This window comes from Lissotriton helveticus, chromosome 9 (genome assembly GCF_964261635.1).
Source record: "Lissotriton helveticus chromosome 9, aLisHel1.1, whole genome shotgun sequence".
In the NCBI taxonomy this organism is placed as follows: Eukaryota; Metazoa; Chordata; class Amphibia; order Caudata; family Salamandridae; genus Lissotriton; species Lissotriton helveticus.
In genome coordinates this window covers 911,504,317-911,524,560 of record NC_136070.1, presented here as the reverse complement: position 1 = coordinate 911,524,560, position 20,244 = coordinate 911,504,317, and the positions used below count along the sequence as shown (strand labels likewise).

Genomic DNA, 20,244 nt, shown 5'->3' with positions numbered 1-20,244 from the left:
ATACTTTTGGGGTCACCTCTGTGACGTTCAGTCGGAAAGGCAGACAACAATCCTTCGGATGAAAGGAGCGAGATGAAGCCACCATACAGAAGATATGTGTGATAAGGACATACTGAAACTGACAGACAGTCGATAAGTAGTCTGTGTGTGTGTGTGGGGAGGGAGGGTTGGGGTGAATGTTGCCAGTAGGGAGTGCCTTCGTGGAGACAGGGCTCATAATCGCAATCTACACTGGATCGCCTCAGACTAACCTCAAGCGACTGAAGTAAAGGTGAAAGTGGAGAGTAATGTGTTGAGTCAAAACTAGAACTATGGAAATAGACTACTTGCAGTGTTGGTAAAAGTTTAATCCCTTTTGCTTTTCAAGGTGGAAATGTTCAAAATCTGGTGGCATATTAGAGGTGGGTGGGTGGTACAGGAGTAGAAACCAGTCAAGTCAGAGAAGCAAGACAGGCCCACACATGACTCACAGGGGCACAGATAGATGGCCTGACATAGCGAACAGCAGCATACATTTGGTTGATGCCTAGGACACACCCACTAATAGCCACAACCAATAATGTCAAGGATTTCAAGAACCCTATCAAATGGATGAACACTCTATGGGAATTATATGACTTGGAGGCAGATATCTGTTTTCAACAGGAGACACATCTCCATCAAGCAGACCTGCAAAGATTACACCTTGCTGATTTCATGACACACCTTTGTGGAACAAAATACCAAGGCTAACCAAGCAGGGAGATGAGTAGCTGTAGATAGAGTGAGAGATAGACAGCACATCACAGTAGCAGCAATATATGCCCTAATCGTTGAAAGGAATAATTTCTAAAACAGTCAATACAATATATAGTTGAATTCTCCTCATATTCAGTTTTCATGCGGGAGGCTTTCATTTGGTAATGAGCTCCACCTAGAATACATTACAGCAAAGACAGTGAGGAAACCAAGGCTCTCAGTGGAAGGGAGCACCTGACTTGAAGACGTAGGCCTGGTTGACACATTGCAACATTGCCAGTCATTGACAATTGACTACTTCCACTTCTTGGCTGCAAACCAACCATATGCATATATAAACTACAGATTGATACATAAGTGCATACTAGATCTGTGGAAGAAACATTCAAGAGCCCCCAGACTCTATCTGATCACGGATCAATAACTGTATCGCTCGAATGGCAGGCTAGAGACACGTTAAGCTTAAAGGGAATGTGGCGCTTGAACAACTTCCTTTTAAAAGCCCAATGAAATCACAGAAAAGATTATGGAATACTTGGCCTTTAACAGTACAGGCAACACAATCAAGTGAGTAATGTGGGGCACCTTCATGGCAGAGTACAAAGGCTCATTCATACAGGAGGCAGCTCAACTCAGAGGTGTGACAGTAATGGTGATCGAGATATTGCTGAGTAAACTCAGAGACCTAGAAGAAAGCATAAAGTCTATCCTTTCAAGAAACTTTAAAGGAATCTAAATCACAGAAGAGCAACATCTCTGTACCCTAGAGAATGAGAGGGCCAATTATATATTAGATAACATATGGGCCAGATATCATGAGGGAGGAAACAACATTGGCACACTCTTGGCAAACCAACAGTGTGCCTATCAAGCCAGCAGACATGTCTAGGGGGTTAGAGATGAGAAATTGGGGAATCCTGATGAACGGAAGCTACAGGCATTTCAAGCCTACTACCAGATATTACACACCGTTGCATCATCTGGCTCTGCAGGGAGAACCTCCTCCTTGTAATCTGTAGCCCTTTTTAAACAATTCAACCTGGATGTGAACTGGCTCGACAACCCCATAACTAGGCTGTCCGGTTTTAGGTTTAAACCTATAATAACTGATAAAACCCCACTGGAAGGGAAATAGCCTTCACAGTGTAAATATAAAAAACACTGAAAAGAAACCTGCACAACCACAAACTAAATGCCATTCAAAGAAAGGAAAAGGAGAGTGAAAGAGTAATTTTTATTTGTTTCCTGAATGGGCCAAGACAATGTAACTTTGTTATATAAGGTAGCAGTAAAAAAGACTGGGCTAACAATATTCTGCTTGCGTTTTGTTGCTTAGGGATGTCACAAAAATATTGTTTCTTCATCCTTTTTTCAGTTTTGTGGTCTTTGGGCTAAAGATACAGGGGTTAGAAGCATGTTTTAGGTGTTGTTCATTTATTTGATAAACTGTAGAGAGTCAGGAAATATGTAAATCATATTTGATTTTTTGGCTACATTTGAGTCTTTCACTGATAGGAAAAATTTAAGTTTCATAAGAATCTTTCACAATATGTACCATCACATTTACCCACAGAGAATTTTTCAAGTGAGTCAGTATTGATAGTAGGTGAATTGCCAAACACCTCAGGATTTAAACATTCAATGCAAGGTATAGTGACAGCTTTATGTGAAAAGAGTGCAGTCACAAAGAATCTGTAATACTGGTGAAAACATAACACCAGACTTTTAGAAAACATGGAATGCAGTGTCACTTGGAATGCTGCTGCAAAAAGTTCTTACCAAGTTCAACAAAGATTGGAGTAATATTGTTTGTATTTACAGTGATTCAGCAACGTATATGAAAAAGTTATGTGATGACCTGTCAAAATCAATACCTGAGCTGAAGTGCTTCCCTGTTAGAGATCCTTGCCACTTGTTAGATAGCAATCTGAAAGCATCTTTACAATCTTCAGAGTTAATGAAGAATGCTATTGACTTTTTAGTCCATTCTAGTGCACTGCTTTGTAATGCGTGGGAACTAAAACACAAATATTTCTCGTTTTGTGCTTTGTGTGGCATCAAAGAAAGAGTCATCCCAACTGTGTCACTTAGCTGGTGGCTCAGAGTCCCAGAGGCCATGAATGCTATATTACCCATGTGGCAACCCTTTACAGAACTTTTGCTGAGTGATGATGCAAATGGCAGGAAATGTGAGGATCTTTGGTCCCATATTGATGGCGATTTGAAAAAAGTACACTACTTCAGTCTTAGATTTTTACAGGAAAGCATTCCTGCTGTAGTGGGCATGATAAAAAAAACTAGAGCCCGAAAACAGCCTTGTCCGCCAAGTGTTGACCATAAAATGTGTAGATGTGAAACATCTCCTTGAGAGTAAGCTGGGTGACACTTTTAGTGACTTTGGCCCTGCAACATGTTCCATGTTAGAGTGCTTGCCACTTGGTAAGCAAAGAAATGTTGAGGAGCAATCCAGGAACTTTTATTTTACAATGTATGAGAAATATCCCTTCACCAGCCATGGCATTAGATGTCAATGAAGCCTCAATGTGGTACTCTGCACAAGTTATAGATCCCTTCCGTAAGGGGAAATTTTCTCCGGAGTTTCAAAAGTGCGGCCTAATTTTTGACTGTTTCAATAACTCTGAGGGCATATGCGCCCAGTTCAACGCATATGTTGCAGAACCTGTCGCAGAGAATCACAATCTTCAGGTTCACCAGTATTGGCATGGAAAGCTATGCTAGTGGCCAGATTTAGCAAATTGTGTACTGGCTATTTTGACATTGCCTGTCTCAAGTGCCAATGTTGAGAGGGCCTTTTCACAGATTAAAGTTTACATGAGAAGGAAAGAGCGAGCGTGCATTACCAAAGACTCACTGAAGAAGTATTGTATGGTGTACTACGATAAGTTTGATTTGTAAAAATGCATTTGGACCTCATACACACTGTATGTACACTGTCTTTATATCATGCACTATCAGTGCAGAAAGCAAGCAATAATAAAAGCAAAAAGTTCCATAAACACAGGAAAAAAAACGTTGTTGTTTTTAATGGCGTGAAAAAGTGTAACCACTGATAACCACTGTTTTTTAAGGTATTCAAATCACTGGAAAACACTGAAAAAACCCCACCAGAATTTACCAAAAGTAGAAACTGAAAACAGGAAAGCCTACCCATAACTAAAGAAGTAGTATTAGGAGCGAATAAACAGCCTAAAGTGCTGGGGCCAGACAGTTTCTCTACCATAGTTTACAAAATACTGGTTCCCCAGTTGCTTCCAGTCATGATGGAGGTCGTCACTGACTTTGGTAATACACACCATAGTGTAAGCAACAATCTCATTGATAGCCATACCAGGCAAAGACTCCACCTGATGCACATCATATAGTCCATTCTCCCTGTTGAACACGGACGGCAAGATCTTTCTACAAATTCTGCTGATCAGACTAGATAAGGGGATGCCCTCCCTAACCCACGCAGGCAAGATGGGCTTCATCAAGGGTCGATCAACCAGTGACGACACCAAGAAAGTGCTCCACTTGACATACATAGCCAAGATACACAGCAGAGGGACAGTGTTCTTGTCCCTAGAAGCAGTAAAAGAGTCTTATAGGGCAAATTTAGGCATAAGGTGAGATGCCATGAGGAGGTTTTCAATAGGAGATGCTTCATGGGGTGGATATTAGCCATGATGCCTGCTCCAAGACACAGCTGTTGGTAAACTCGCAAACTGCATTTGCAAGCAACAGGATTCCTGTATGAGGTGTCACTTCTCCCTTTTCTTAGAACCTCTTTAGCAAAGGATTAGAGAGAGCTTCTACTAATTAAAAGAGTCACACGCCAACAAAGTTGCAAACTTTCAGCATTCTCAGATGACATACTACTGTCGTTGACAGAATCGCAAAAACAAAGGGAATTTACCACAATTCTGGAGCAGTACCGAGCAACATCAGGCTTATGAAAACATCTTTAAAATCAGAGGGCCAAATCCTAGTGGGTCCACAACACCCTTCAAAATGGTCAATGGAGATTATTCAATACCTTGGAAACTTACTAGTTAGTACCCAACCACCAGCCACATGTGAAGGAGCACTTAATGGCCCATCTGAGAGATGCTAAATCTACAGTGTTCCTGGCGCAACCACACATTGTCTTGGGTTGGAAACAAAGCAGAGCATAAGATGATGATTCTCCCAAAGATTCTGTATATATTCCAGGCGCTCCTGCTCAATGGTAGAAAATATCCCACCTCCAAGACATTTATATGGGTTAAGAAAGAGCTCTGACTTCATTGGAAAACAAGTACAAAACACACCAAGCAGTGGGATGGGTGTGCCTCATGTACACCACTACTATCAGGGGTCCCAACTACAATATATGGAAGAGTGGCTGCAAGGAGAGACTTAGAAAATGATGATGCTTCATTGATAAAAAACCTAGCGGACCGCCCAATCGGGGAAGTACCATGGACCCCGAAGCACCTAACAGGCCGAAATCTTTGGGTAGCTCCGGTCACACAGTTCACCTTGGAGATGTGGGCCAGCTTGGTCAAACAACGGGAAGTAAATGGACCCCTCACCATTGGCTCCATGTTTGACAACTCAGACTTCACAGCAGCTCTGAGGGCTCTCCATTTTTGTGGTTCAGGTTCCAGGATCTATATGAGAAACATGCCAAAATGTAATGGAGTTGTGGAGGGAGGTGTTATCTGAAATATTCAAAGCTGTGGGAAATGATTATCCAGGGGCAATCATTTTGAGAACAGTGGCAATAAAGATGATTGAAACTAACACATGATGTTGCTCCTTTAAATACTTTTACCCCACTGGCCATACATTATTGTTGCTGAATCCAGGCGGTTAACGAGTTATGGTGCTCCATTTCAAACTTCCAATAACTTAACAATATTATTGACCATGAGTCATTGCAGGTAGCTTCTGGGCTCTTGAGAATTGTGTTGCTATACAGCTTATCTGTCCCCGCACTCCAACCTTTTCACTGACCTTGGGCATCCACAGCAGTTTCCAAACAGCTGTTGCCTGCGCATCCTTACCTGATTGATGACCATTAGTCTGCGGTAGCTGGTTCCAAGGGATTCATCCGTCATGGTGTTGCAGAGCTTTGAGATGTCGTTTCCAGGCATTTCCATATTGTATTGCACTACACCCATGAAAATATCTGCCAGATTACTGACAAACTCTATGTAATCATCACTACCCTTTAAGCTCTCGCAAGAACTGAAATCCTTTTCTAGTTGAGTGATGTTTGCAGTTTGCAGCATGTGGTCCACTCTGTCAAACGCTTCAGCCACAGCATCCCTGCACTGCATGGTTAAGAGAAACAAAGGAAACACAGTTACCACCATTTAAGTTTGTCTTATCTCCGCGAGTAGTATGAAAGATGTTTCCTCTTAGATCCTATATGATTAATACTGTGAAAAGAACTATTGGCAATACTTTATATTTGTGCTGTTGCACAAACCATACAGATATAATCTTTATGGTGTTTTAAGCGTCTGCTATGCAAATGGCAGATAAACTCATAGATTAGGTTAATATTCTAATCCACTAAGAAATTATTGTGGTGCAAAATGCATTTTTTTTCAAGCAAAGTTTTTGCTGGAATTGCACTTCATGTTTTTCAAATGTGTTGCTTATCCCCACCCCCTAACTTCCCCCTTTTGGCTATGTTTTATTTGTTATTTCAATCACTTTAGCTTCCTTTATATGCCACATAATGTTGTTAATGTATTTGCTATGTTTCACAGATCATTTGATCCATAATAAATATCTATTAATAAATCACATTCAAGGAGTACACAGATGTAATACTAAGGCTTATAATTATCTTACAAAGGCGTAAAGTAAACAGTGTGTTGTAACAGAGCTAGTAGTAAGTTCCAGAAGACCAGAGTTTTGCTTAATCATTTAGGAAGGCTGCACTATGATTCTTACCTTGACAGATCCGCCGACTACGGGATCTGCTAAACTCTCCGACACTACCTGTAAGCATGAACAAAAAATTACTTTGTTAAGACTAGATTAAAAAAAACTGATGCACATCCAATTCCTTGCATTCCGATAGTTTCACAGTATTCCCTGCTCCATTTGTGCCTCATGAGAGTGCCATGGTTCACTTCTATTCTCCATGCATGCATAATTTTTCACCAACTGCCTATTACTGGAATATTTTTTTGCAGGCTGTTTAACTATTTTCTAAGTGCTTAGCATCAGTGTTATACCACAGACCACACTCCTCTGTGCCTCCGTAAAATACAGCAATAAAGAAGTGCTATACCCGACAGCTTAGGATGGTCTCCCCTCAATGTTTTGCCTGCCTCCCACCATTTTCGGACCTCGTTTTTGCTGGCTTTAGGACTCTGTGCACTTTACCACTGCCGACCAGTGCTAAAGTGCTTGTGCTCTCTACCCTAAACATGGAAATATTAGCTTAACCTCAATTGCCATATTTAATTTACGTATAAGTCCATAGTAAAGTGCACTATTTGTCAAGGGCCCTTTTAAAATTAAATGCTACAGTGGGCCAACAGCATTCAAGTAGCCCTCCAAACTTGGCAAAGGCCTGCCATTGATGTATGTGCAGTTATACTGCCATTTCGACCTGACAAGATAAATAAATCTCATGCCAGGCCCAAACCTTTGCCTTTTAAACATATACATCACTCCTAGGGTAGGCCCTGGACAAACCCAAAGAGCAGGCTAAGATGCATTTAATAGGTGGAGCATGTAATTTTAAAGTTTTACCTGCCCTAGTAGTGAAAAACTCCCAAATTCGTTTTTAACTACTGCAAGGCCTATCTTTCCCAAAGGTTAACATTGGGATTACCTTATAACATCTTTTAAGTGTAATTCCCATTTATGAAGAGATAGACTTTTCAAGTTTGGTGTCTCTGGACTCACACTTTAAAATCACAACTTTTGGTGAAGACGGATTTTCAATTGCAAGTCTGAAAATGCCACTTTTAGGAAGTTAGCATTTTCTTACTTTAGCCACACTGTGCCTGCTGCCTGTCTCTCAATACAAGTCTGGGTGGGAGAAAGCTGGGCTATGTGCATTGCCTATAGATAGCTACACACAAGGGAGTTTAGGGGTGACTTGATAGGCCATCCACATCCTGGGCAAGATGGGAGGGAGAGGCTGACATGTGAATACAGTGTATTCCGTGCCCACACAAACAGCTGCATACCCCCCTGCAGTGAGTCTGGAACCAGGGCAGGAAGGAAGTACCTCCATGCATTTCATAGACCTTTCTTTGCAGTCTCACCCACTTCAAAGGCACAATTGGATAGAAGCACTGGACCTCCGACACGGACTTCAGTACACTTCTGGACCAGTGACCGCTCTGCCAGGAAGAAGAACTGCTGTGCTGCTGGAAGGACTGCCACTTTGCTGGACTGCTGCTTTTCTGGACTCTTGCCTTGCAGAGCTTGCCTGCTACCTTTTGTTCTCAAGCCTGGGTAATAAGGACTGGACCCACATCATGTGCACCCAGAGTACCTCCAATGGCTTGCCTCCTGTTCTAAGTCTCAGGGGCATCAAAGACTTCAGCTCATCCTACTACGCACCTGGACTTTGCTTGCTGGAAGTCTCGTCATGCCAAGTGGTGCCAACCCAGTACTGGGCCCTTGGCAGTGGGTATAAAGTGCTGCTTCAACCAAAACCCAAGCATCCTCATCGGACTGCATCTCTGCCTTTGAGTGAGTCTGAACTAGCAAACCCTTGTTGCTGCATGGAGCAGACCCTGTGCATCGCCTTCGGAATCAACACATCACCTACTGCGAGAGCAGCAGCTGCTCATCGCATTTGGAACCAGTGCCTGGCGCTCGGAACTAATGCATTGGGTGGAGAAAATCGATGCATATTGACCACTGCGTGGCTAGACACTGATGCATTGAACTTCACATCTTAGTCGACGACGACCCATCTCTGATCAAGGTACTTTGGTTCAGCAGGCCCAAGTGGGTCTCTGTATACGGCACACGTAGCATCGCGGTCGGCCTGAACTTTTGACTTTGCCCCGTTGACCAGCTATCCAATTTATGAGCTTATTGCGTCCAAGCTCTACTTTGCATTTATTCTTTACAAATTCATATCTCGACTTCTACTTGTTGGATTTTTGTCATGTTGGTCTTGTTTTATTTATTTATAAGATCATAATCTATTTTTCAAACATGGTGTTGGGTCTTTTTGTGGTGTTTTCACTGTGTTACCTTTTAAAGTGTGGCAGAACTACTTTAGACATTGCCTCTTAAATTAAGCTTGACTGCCCTGTGCCAAGCTACAAGAGGGTGAGCACAGGATAATTTAGTGTGTCTTGTGGTTTACTCTGACTGGGATTGTGGTTCCTGCTTGACCCAGAGGCATACATCTGCCAACCGGAAGCCCAATTTCTAACAAGAAGCATCTACAATGCAGTTAAAAACTACAATTACAATTACATCAGAGAAGTAATACAGAACCGCAGTTTTAGCCGAAGTCAAACGAACCCCCTGTGCTTACTCAGAAATTTCACATAATTTTAATTTATCACACTCGTTAAGAAAACCCTCCTTGTGCTTCAGAGAAGCAAAAAGAAAGGAACAGAAAACCTGACAGATATTCATGGAATGTAAAATAGGAAAAATATTATTTAAACGTTAAGTCTATACAAATTTATAATAAAGAGCTTACAATTAGTTGCAGGGCTCTACAACCTCAAAGCAACTGTAACTTACTCCAAATCTTAGATTCCTCAGATGAAACAAATGGGGACTGAATATTCCACTCAGAATTGGGGGATGTTAAGCTTCAGTAGAATAGTTACAGTCAGAGTACACCACTGCCTTAGTAAGAGAATCTGTTTCTTTGTTAATTATCAGCAGAGGCACATTACGGTGGGTCAGAAGGGTTATTTGCTCTTGAATCCATGTTCAGAATCAGTGCTTCAGATTTAGATACACATTTGTTGGTATATGATGAAAGTAAATGTTGAGTTTGACAAGCTGACCTGAATCTTTGAGAGGGCCTGCTTCTGAGGAAGTCTCGAAAGGTACTACTTCCTATTAAATACCCAGGGTCTTAAAGCTATTCTCTGATGAAACAGAAAGCATAGCAGCTGGCGGAAAACTAGGTGGAGCAAGGTATTTAGAGATGTAATTTCCCCAAGATCAAGTATGTTTGTTGAGTTTTGCTTCGCTTGAAAATTGGCACTCAGCTAAATCAGGGGTTCGTGAAAATGCATTGCCTGTAGATAAAATACTATAGCACTGTTGACAGAACAACTGCTTTAACCCCACTCCCTGAAAAAGTTCCTCATTTATATTGGCATAGAAAATTGTTGCTTTCAACCAATTTGTTGAGCTTTGCAAGAGAACAAAGGACTTCACAGTTAGAACTAGAGGCATTAGTTTGATAAAATTCTGCAGTTTCTTCTCCCGCAGAGACAAATTCCTTAATAGCTTTTTAGGGCTAGACACCAGTGAGTGCCCAGTCTTTTAGGTGCTTGTCATCAATCTCCTACCATTCGATTTGACAGAGCAAGGGACAGAGTTAAAATCCTCTGAACTGACACTATATTTGAGCCATGCAGTCAGATCTGCTGGGTTTTCTTCTACAGCAAGGATGCAACAATGGTGGCAAGAGATATTCTTCTAAAAAATGCTCTTGTTAAAGAAAGGAGCAGTAGCAATACGGATATGGTATATAACATGTTTAATTTAAAAAAGTGCAAGAGCTAAAGATTTTCTATGGATGGCACGTCACCGCCGACACGGGTGCAGTCGCCCATTTCCACCACTTATGTCAGCAAAATTCTTGGGTGCTAGCATAGATCCATAACTGCCAGAAAGAGTAGCTGCTAAAGTTTTAACACAATTGGTGAAACACCTGCTTCGATTTGGATGGTGTAAGTCAGAAAACTGACAGCAAGTCCAACTTTTTTAAGGTAGTCCAGAAGGTATCACTCTCTCACTTCCTCCAGCTAGACAACTTTGAAAAAACAGAGCCAAGCAAGTGAATTTTCCAGCACATTTTCCCTATAAGCTAGCTAAGAAGCTATAGGACTTATCACTTGTTAAAATGCACATAGATCCTTTTATCAGTTTATTTTTTCCAATTGACACCTTCCAACTAGTTTGAGTATCAGCGAAGGAGGATCACGGAAGAACAATAAACAATAGCAATCTCTCACTTGCATGCCTTGGAGACCAATGAGTGCAGGATTAGAGAGCAGATGGGTTACAAAATGCTCACATGCTCAGGCCCCTTATAACTGTAACAATATAATAGGTTTTCGGATATGGATGATCAAATGCTGTCAAACAAATAAAGAAATAACAGTTATCGCAGTAAGTGGTATCAAGCCCCAACATCAGCACTTGGCCTCACAAACTCAATCAATTGTCCATTAAAAATAAAGCTGTAGTGTAATTCTGATTGCAATAAGTTTGCCTGAAATGTCATTTTTCATAAGTGACATGGAATAAGTTGAGATCTATATATTTTTGTATGGTGCTAAAACATTGGTGCGTTTGCTGGATTTTTTACTTCCTTTTTACCTTTTCCAGGATACAGTTGTCTAAGGCGTAAAGTATATAGTAGCCTGAAAAAAAGACTTGGGTCCTCTTCAAAGATCTATACATGACTAGTCCAAATGCCGGATATCAAGTTTGAGTAGTTCATTCACTCTGAGACTAGTGGAATTGTCATTAAAATCACATACACACTTCTGTCTGAGATACAGTTCCACTCAAAATGGCAAACAAAAGGCAAGCAAAACTACTAAAAGAGAACTATCACACAATAAATCAGAAAACTTGACATGTACTAGGCGGGAGGAATACCATCAACAGAGAGAGGAAGTAAACTTATCTCCCCGAGTAAGTAGTGCCAATAAGACTGTTTTTCCGGTGGACATGCTGGTTGAGTTGTTCATGTGTGGGTTCACGGTCAAGAATTATTGTGTCACTGATTTCACAGCCTGGCAGCCACACCAGCAGTCCTTTGCCAGTCTGCTCCAATCCACCTGGTAGAGCATAGTCTCCAAAAGGCAGAGGAGGTGATGTGTCATTCATAATGTGTGGGTTGTGCTGGACGGTTGCACCATTGGATACCTTCTCATAGTCGCAGCTGCTGCACATGTGGCACACTGGACAGTCCAGGCAGCGTGAGTCTGCGGCTACTGAAGGTTGAGGCAGTACAGGATTGTCCTGTGGACAGAGAGAATGTGTACTCATGCTTTTCCCATGCGGCATAGCTCCGTCCACCAAGTAGAATCAATCAACTTTTTATCAGCTAACGAGAAATACTGACTGCGGTCCAAAAGCCTCAGAGGTTCTGGCTATAATTACCGAATGTACATGAAATTGTGTTCTGATAAGACAGGTAATAAAATGTAAGATTTTTCTGACTTTTGCAGCAGAGCGCCTCTAAAAAGCCAAGTGGACTACATCTACTTTCCCCAGTAATTACTTTGTTTAGAAAGACCTGAATTGCCTTTAATTTGCAGAATGACCTGAATTCCAAGAAAATCTAGACTTAATAAAGGGTCCACCAAATCTAAAGCATAGTTGCAAACTGTCCGCAACCACAGCCTTTAGCACTGAGATGAGGTGCTTGGGAGCACCTGAGTTGGCCTCTCTGTTATGTATCAAAATATGTATTTATTTCAATCTGTAAACCTTCTTGCCACTGCATTAGCCAATGACTCCTCATACAGTTTGATGTGAAGGTTCTATACCCATCTTTTCATGTAATTATGTTTATCCCAGGACTATCTTCTTTAGTGTACATGAGTTAAGGTAGTGCAGAAGTCCCACACAGAGCAACAACAGGGGGAATCAAACACATTCTAGATCTCTGTGGCCTCCAGCAACTCCTCATTCTAGGCCAATTCAAGATAAATATCCAGAGCCAATCCCAAGCAACAGATAAACCCTGTGAATGTCTCTGCTTTGTGGCTGTTCAGGACACATACCTACATTTCCTAATAATTGTTGGACAGTGGGCATTAATAGGTCTCTAGATTCACATGCATGCATCAGCACAGCAAACCTGATTACACAAGCCCTCAGTATGCCTTTTGCATTGTGTCTCTCATAGGTTTACCACACTACACACAGCTCTGCATCACACATCGTTATCCACTTAGAGTTCCTCAGCGGAGCACCTTTATCAGTATGCAGTGATATATTTTACAAAAGTAATAGCTTCATGCATTGTAGGTGTCCTTCATTTAAAACCAGGTCCCAGTAATTTATTTTCGGTGATAGACAAGCAAAAGACATGAACATACATTCCAATGCGCAAAAAGAAATCTAAACACTTTTACCTTGTTATAACCAATGAAGTCCAGCTCCGCCCTCACTGGGGCTGAAGATGACACTGCAGCATACACAAGATGAGGAAACTAAAGAGAAACAGAGACACATGTCAGATTAGGACACACGCGAGCCCACTCCAGTGAAGAGGAGTGATTTCTATTTCCCTAATCCAAGAGTTATAAACAGTTTAAAAAACAGCATTTCCTGACCTGTGGTCTGCGACGCTTACTCAGGGTGGTCTATGACTGTTTAGAAAATACATTATTATTAATAGTTTAATAAACTATATTCACTTAAAAGCAAAATGAAAACAGATTTTTTTTAAACGTTCAGCAAATGTGTAAGGAGTTTAAATTGGAGGTTACAAATGTAGTTAGTAAGCGGTGCAAGAACAGCAAACATGAATAAGGAGGGTTGTTGGTCTCGATTGAAGCACTATGCTAGTATGCACTGTCAAAAAGTGAGGATGTTATAGGAAGAAAAAAAGAAAGTGAAATGCTAGTGTCTAGCATATTGCTTCGTCTTTTTAAAATAGAAACATCATTTTGAAAAACTCTAACCTTCGTTAAAATAAAAAATTCAAATTGTGTATGTTTTAGTGCTTGTGAATTAAAGAAAATAGTTCATAAGCTGTGTATTTGGTTGATCCATACTTGTTTCTGTAGTTGTATTTGTTTGAGGTCCAAATTGTCGAAAAGACTTAGGTTGGATTCCCTAGTTTTCAATAGTTATTCAGCGGGGGTCCACAAAAGTCAAAACCGATGCAAGAAACGTAAAACATATCACTACCACTAACATCAAATTCCCACAAAAATTACAACTCCTCAGATCTATGGCACAACCCCTTTAAAAGCCACATCAACCAAAAGTGAGGCAGTGGAAGCTTGTGTCTTAACACATTCTTACTGTGCGAGACAGATTCATCAACTGCATGAAGAAAAAGAGAAGTCTAAGCACAGGTTGGTGAGACAAGATGAGGCAGGATGAAGAGGTCAGCCAGTATCTGAACCTCTTGAAGCGGACACGCCTGCATCATGTGCTACGGCTGGTGACATTGAAATCAAACTTTGATCATATTGATCTAGTTGTCCACCAGAGCCACTTGTCAGCACAAGGATGTCCAACGTAGGTTCAGGAGGATCAGATTACCAAAGGCAAAATTACACACAGCTAGCACTAGAAAGCCAGGACAGCTTGACTAGCCCTAGCAAACACGCTCTTGCACAGCACCTGCTTCTCTCCCACAACTGCCGGAGACAAAGACAACAAGTCAATACAGAGCATCTGAGTCGGAGCACTTTACAACAGTAAATGTTCACTCGCAAACCAGGGGAAATGACTCCAGGTTGCGCTAATAGATATTGCTGAGTACTTACCTATGTTGTGAACATCTACTGCTGCAACCAAAGGACACACACTTACATTCTGAAACAGAGTAGAAAGTAATCTGTCCTTTCAGGATCTTGAACTCTGTAGTCTGAAAATCCATGAAAGTGTATAAATAGCACTTTCCATCCAGACCTCCAAAGCTGAAGGCATTTAGGCAAGGGCAGAAGGCAGAGCTTCAGCACGTTGAACAAAGCTACCCACTAATACACTCTGGAGCTCATCCCAATTCCCTCCGCAGACCCCATACCATGGAAACCAGCTCTCATTCGAACACAAAAATCAGTCAACAGTCCGTTAAGACCTTTTTAGCCAGGCTTTATGGGCCATAATAATTTGCCCATTACGTGCTGAACATATAGGATGTAGATGCTACCCAATCGCCCACGAGTGTGGAAGAAAGTGGGCTGGGTGTGCCAGTCAATAAGTGACTCACAGGAGTGACTCTTGTATTGGTTAACCTTAGACAACCTCCATTCCACTTTCACAAGAGAGACTGGCAGGAATTTGAGGGGAAGATGGACACTGGGCACAGATTTTGCTTTTGATGTCAATTGATAGTAGGTTGAGGTGTAGCTTAATGGCTTCTGGGGGGGGGGGGGCTAGGAATAGTATACATTTGAAGTGTTTCCAATATATGTTGCAATCATCAATGAAAATATTTTCCGTGCACACTTCCTTTTGGAAAAAAAACACAAAAAACACCCAAGAGCTATTTAAAATGTTCTTGAATAACACCCCAAGCCAGGAATGTGATGTATTAAGAATGTGATGCTACCAAAGACACCAACGCTGGGGAAACAGTTACATGTCAGTACGCTTATTTGCATGGAACAAGAGATTGAAAATGGACACTTTTAAATGTAATTTTTCTGGGGGTATACATAACCGCAATGCTATGGTTTCACTTTTACCAATTATCTATAAACTTACATTTATTAATCAGTATGTTCAAGGAAACAGAGTGAGCCCAGGGAAGGGTTTCTTGAAATTTAGTAATCCCATCTTGGACGGTAGAGAAACAGGCCATTCCTCGAATGGTTTCATAGAAATTTAGATCGCTCAACTGAATGTCCAACCATTACCAAGATGGGCTGAAAGTCTTGGTCTTGTCCTTGCAAAAAGTCTGTAAAAAAATTCACAGTTTTTGCATACATCTGGCATGCACAAACCCACACTCTGACGGACTTAGTATTCTCTCAGTCCTCTAAATGTTTACACCAGACAATCATATGTTGGCTATGACATTATTACTCCGAAACCATCTTATTTCTTTAGGCACCCCTCCTCTTAACATGATGAGATGCCAACAGAAGCACAGTCCAACTCTGATGTCAGACTATTTCTTGAACGCCCCTAAACTCCTAGTTCAGAGTATTGATGCTGACCCTTTATTTACTATTCTAAACAAGTAAATACCCTTCCGTCTGTTCCACCAGTGAGCAAATCACACTTGTGTCTCCTCCTCCAAATGGGCATCAGTTACTTCCCAAGTCCTGCCCATCACTTTGGTTTATCTTCATTTCTCCTTCCCAACAAGCACAACATACACAGTAAGCATTCTCATTCAATTGTAATAGAGGCGAGATTGTACTCTCTTTCCACACATACCTCCAAGTGCCCCGCTCCACCTAACCATGCCACTTACTCCTTTTCCAGTCTGATTTCCAGAATTAGTAATATGCCAGTCAAGCTGTATAAGCTGACCCATACCCATGTGCATACCTGCCAACTTAAAGAAACTCACTGTGTGAAGAGGGGGCGGGCTTGAAGGTGGCCGGGCCTCGTGCCGAGAAATACCTACGAGACACTTTTGAACCTCACTCCGCCTCCAAATCTTCTCCTTCAGCCCCCCAACAAGTTAACCGAGGCTGGAGCAGGATGTCCTGGGGTGTTTTCACACCCCTTAGTGGACGTCGACAATTCAAAGCCTCGGAAAACGAGTTGGTAAACCAGTATTTACAGTGGTTTTCAGATCATTTTCCCCTACCTACGCGTGATATCGGCTCCTCACCGGGAGACCGTGTGATGGGAAGCGATATGGTGTGTAACATGGTGGCACCGTGTGAGTTGGCAGGTATGCATGTGCTCGACAACTTATTACAAGAATGAATCATTTTCCCCCGTGGTCCGCCACCATAGCTGTGTGAACCACTCTTTCTAATGAGTTTGTATCACCTCTTCATGCCCTATGCATGTCCTCTCCTTGCTATTTGCACCTCTCCCTCGAATATATCACATGCCCTGAAACTGCTCCCCAACCATTTCACCTCCCCCATGAGTGACCTTTATGCAACTATGTGTTACTCATGAACAGAACTGTACATGGCCAGCTTTAGGTAAAGTTGAGCAAAAGAGGATTAATGCTTTCAAACTCAAGACAGCTTTGATAACTGTCTCGGAACGTTTTACAGCATACCATATATGTAGTGCGCCACCGCTAGGGCCATAGGCTAATTACCTTAAGTCGGAACCATGCAGAGAGGGAGCCAGGGTAGGAGCCTCCGAAGCAAATCCAGGTCTCTGGAGTTAGGCTGTACTTCTGTTTGTTTTTTTTTTTTTTTTTTATCCTCATTTGCGAACATGGCTCCAATCTATCAAAACAAAAACTGCCACAGAGCAGAGAATCCGGCTATGCCTCTGTACTGTCTCAGCGTCAGCTGGCAGGGATAGCGTGGGGAGGATGGCGACTGAATCCCAACAGTAACTGCTGGCAAGCCATGAAACTCTGACGTATGGGCTATTTTGTTGGTCAATAGTGCCCGAGGTACCCGGGCCCCAAAAGCACCGCTACGTGCAGCAGCAGAACCAGAAGGTGAACCATGTCTGCATTAATCATTGGACCTGGGGGGGGGGGCTCAACGTGACCACTCCAGCTGATTCCAAAAGGCTCTCTTTCCCGGATTCCCTCCCCTTGCCAGATCGAGTTTTGAGATCTGGAGGATTGAAGAACGCCATTCATAGAAAGTGGGCGGCAAGGTGTCCTTCCAATGTCTGCAAATTTCCCTGCGAGCCGCCAGAATGGAATAGAACACCAGGTTAGAGGCAGCACTGCGGGACTTCCCGCTCACACCAAAGATGGCTAGGCCCAAATCTGTGGAGATGTGGAAATCCAGTATCGAGGACAGTTTGTTACTTATAGAATCCCAGAAGGAGGTAATTTGCGAACATTCAAAGAACATATGAATATCGGACGCTGCCTTCAATCCACATCTTGGGCAAGAGACCGGACCTGTCAGGGAAAATTTTGACAGCCTCTGCGGGGAATAGTAGGCCCTATGCATTGTAAATAAATGGTTCCTTCGGAGCCAGGCAGGTTTAACCAAGTCCCACAACACCCTACATGAAGTTGTCCAAAGTTCTTCCACGTCTTTCCCTGGCATTGACTCAGCCCACAATAGCGTTGGGAGACAAAATTTACCATCTGCTTCCTCTAAAATCATGTTGTACCAGATCGAGATCTCCTTTTTTACAGGGGGTTTGTCCACCAGACACGCCTCTAATTCACTCCCTCCCCCTATAGGTAAGCTGCTGTTCCGCGAAGGCTGTATACGAAATGACTGAGCCCAACTTGAGATTTGTAGATATTTGAATCTTGAGAGTCTCGGCCCAACTTTGTTAACCAAGTAATTCCATGGAAATAAAGATCCGTCAATGAACAAGTTGCCCCAGCATACAATTCCAGCCTCTTTAAGTGGTAATGCTAGTGCATCTTCCGCCCAGGCTGGGGGCGCAGGTAATTCCCATATTGGAGCTCTACTAGAGTGATAGCCTAGTTTGATCAAGTGCCTCACTCTATACCACGTATTGGCCATCCCCTGTAGTACCTTCAGCTTTATTTATTTTTTTAATTTAGGGTCTCCGAATTTAAACAAGAAACTGCCCTGCCCAACTCCCTCACAGCTCAGCAAGGTGGAAAACATAAGGCCCACGCCTGTCTCAGTAGGTGTTTTCAAAAGCATTCGTGCATGTGATAGCTGAAATGCCCATGCGTAAGCCTGGAGATCTGGGCCCGCCAACCTGCCCTTCTCCCTGCAACGCCTTATCTTTTTCCAAGCAATTCTTGGATTCTTGTTATTCCAAATGAATGAAGAAATCTCGCTCTGCAGCTTTGAAATTAGTTCAGGGTAAAAAAACAACGGAATTGAATTAAATAAAAAAGAAACCTTTGGCAGTATAGACATTTTTACAAGATTTACCTTCCCTAAAATAGTAAGAGGGAGGTGTGCCCAAGCTCTCATCAGTTTTCGGCACTGGGCTGCTACTTTAGCAAAGTTTAAGGAGGCTATCAAATGAATATCTTTATCTATATTAATTCCCAGGTACCGCAAGTTAGCCCTTGATGTTTCTCTGTGGGTATTTAAGTTAACATTCCATGACATTGACTCAGTTTTGGAGGCGTTCACCTCATATCCTGAAACCCTTCCAAATTCCAGGGCTAAATCTATAACCGCTGGGAATGCTGTATTAATGTCTGGTGAAAAAATCATAATGTCATCTGCGTAAAGTGCCACTTTTTTTACACAATCGCAATAAACAAAAGGTTTAATTAGTGTGTTTTCTCTTAATTTCTGCGCGAATGGCTCAATGTATAAGTCGAATAACAGGGGAGACAGGGGACAGCCCTGTCTCGTACCCCTCGTTACCCGAAATGGCTCGGATAGGCCCCCATTGATCAGAATTGAGGCAGAAGGGCTTCTGTAGAGCAGATTTATTTCTCTACGGAACTTAGCCCCCACATTGAATTTCTCCGAAACCATCTTATTTCTTTAGGCACCCCTCCTCTTAACATGATGAGATGCCAACAGAAGCACAGTCCAACTCTGATGTCAGACTATTTCTTGAACGCTCCTAACCTCCTAGTTCAGAGTATTGATGCTGACCCTTTATTTACTATTCTAAACAAGTAAATACCCTTTCGTCTGTTCCACCAGTGAGCAAATCACACTTGTGTCTCCTCCTCCAAATGGGCATCAGTTACTTCCCAAGTCCTGCCCATCACTTTGGTTTATCTTCATTTCTCCTTCCCAACAAGCACAACATACACAGTAAGCATTCTCATTCAATTGTAATAGAGGCGAGATTGTACTCTCTTTCCACACATACCTCCAAGTGCCCCGCTCCACCTAACCATGCCACTTACTCCTTTTCCAGTCTGATTTCCAGAATTAGTGATATGCCAGTCAAGCTGTATAAGCTGACCCTTACCCATGTGCATACCTGCCAACTTAAAGAACCTCACTGTGTGAAGAGGGGGCGGGCTTGAAGGTGGCCGGGCCTCGTGCCGAGAAATACCTACGAGACACTTTTGAACCTCACTCCGCCTCCAAATCTTCTCCTTCAGCCCCAACAAGTTAACCGAGGCTGGAGCAGGATGTCCTGGGGTGTTTTCACACCCCTTAGTGGACGTCGACAGTTCAAAGCCTCGGAAAACGAGCTGGTAAACCAGTATTTACAGTGGTTTTCAGATCATTTTCCCTACCTACGCGTGATATCGGCTCCTCACCGGGAGACCGTGTGATGGGAACCGATGTGGTGTGCAACATGGTGGTAACGTGTGAGTTGGCAGGTACGCATGTGCTCGACAACTTATTACAAGAGTGAATCATTTTCCCCAAGGGTCCCCACCATAGCTGTGTGAACCACTCTTTCTAATGAGTTTGTATCACCTCTTCATGCCCTATGCATGACCTCTCCTTGCTATTTGCACCTCTCCCTCGAATATATCACATGCCCTGAAACTGCTCCCCAACCATTTCACCTCCCCCATGAGTGACCTTTATGCAACTATGTGTTACTCATGAA

At 42.5% G+C, this 20,244-nt stretch overlaps 1 protein-coding gene across 1 annotated transcript in view; it reads right to left on the bottom strand.

Annotated features, from left to right (window-relative positions):
* The window catches only part of LOC144781987 (thymus-specific serine protease-like), a 115,614-nt gene that overhangs the window by 51,636 nt on the left and 43,734 nt on the right, over nucleotides 1-20,244 (bottom strand). The window contains exons 6-8 of the mRNA XM_078661087.1: nucleotides 13,062-13,139; nucleotides 6,688-6,735; nucleotides 5,787-6,056 (exon numbers count right to left, since the gene is read on the bottom strand). Of these exons, the coding sequence (XP_078517213.1) occupies nucleotides 5,787-6,056; nucleotides 6,688-6,735; nucleotides 13,062-13,139 (396 nt within the window). The remainder of the gene's footprint in view (nucleotides 1-5,786; nucleotides 6,057-6,687; nucleotides 6,736-13,061; nucleotides 13,140-20,244) is intronic.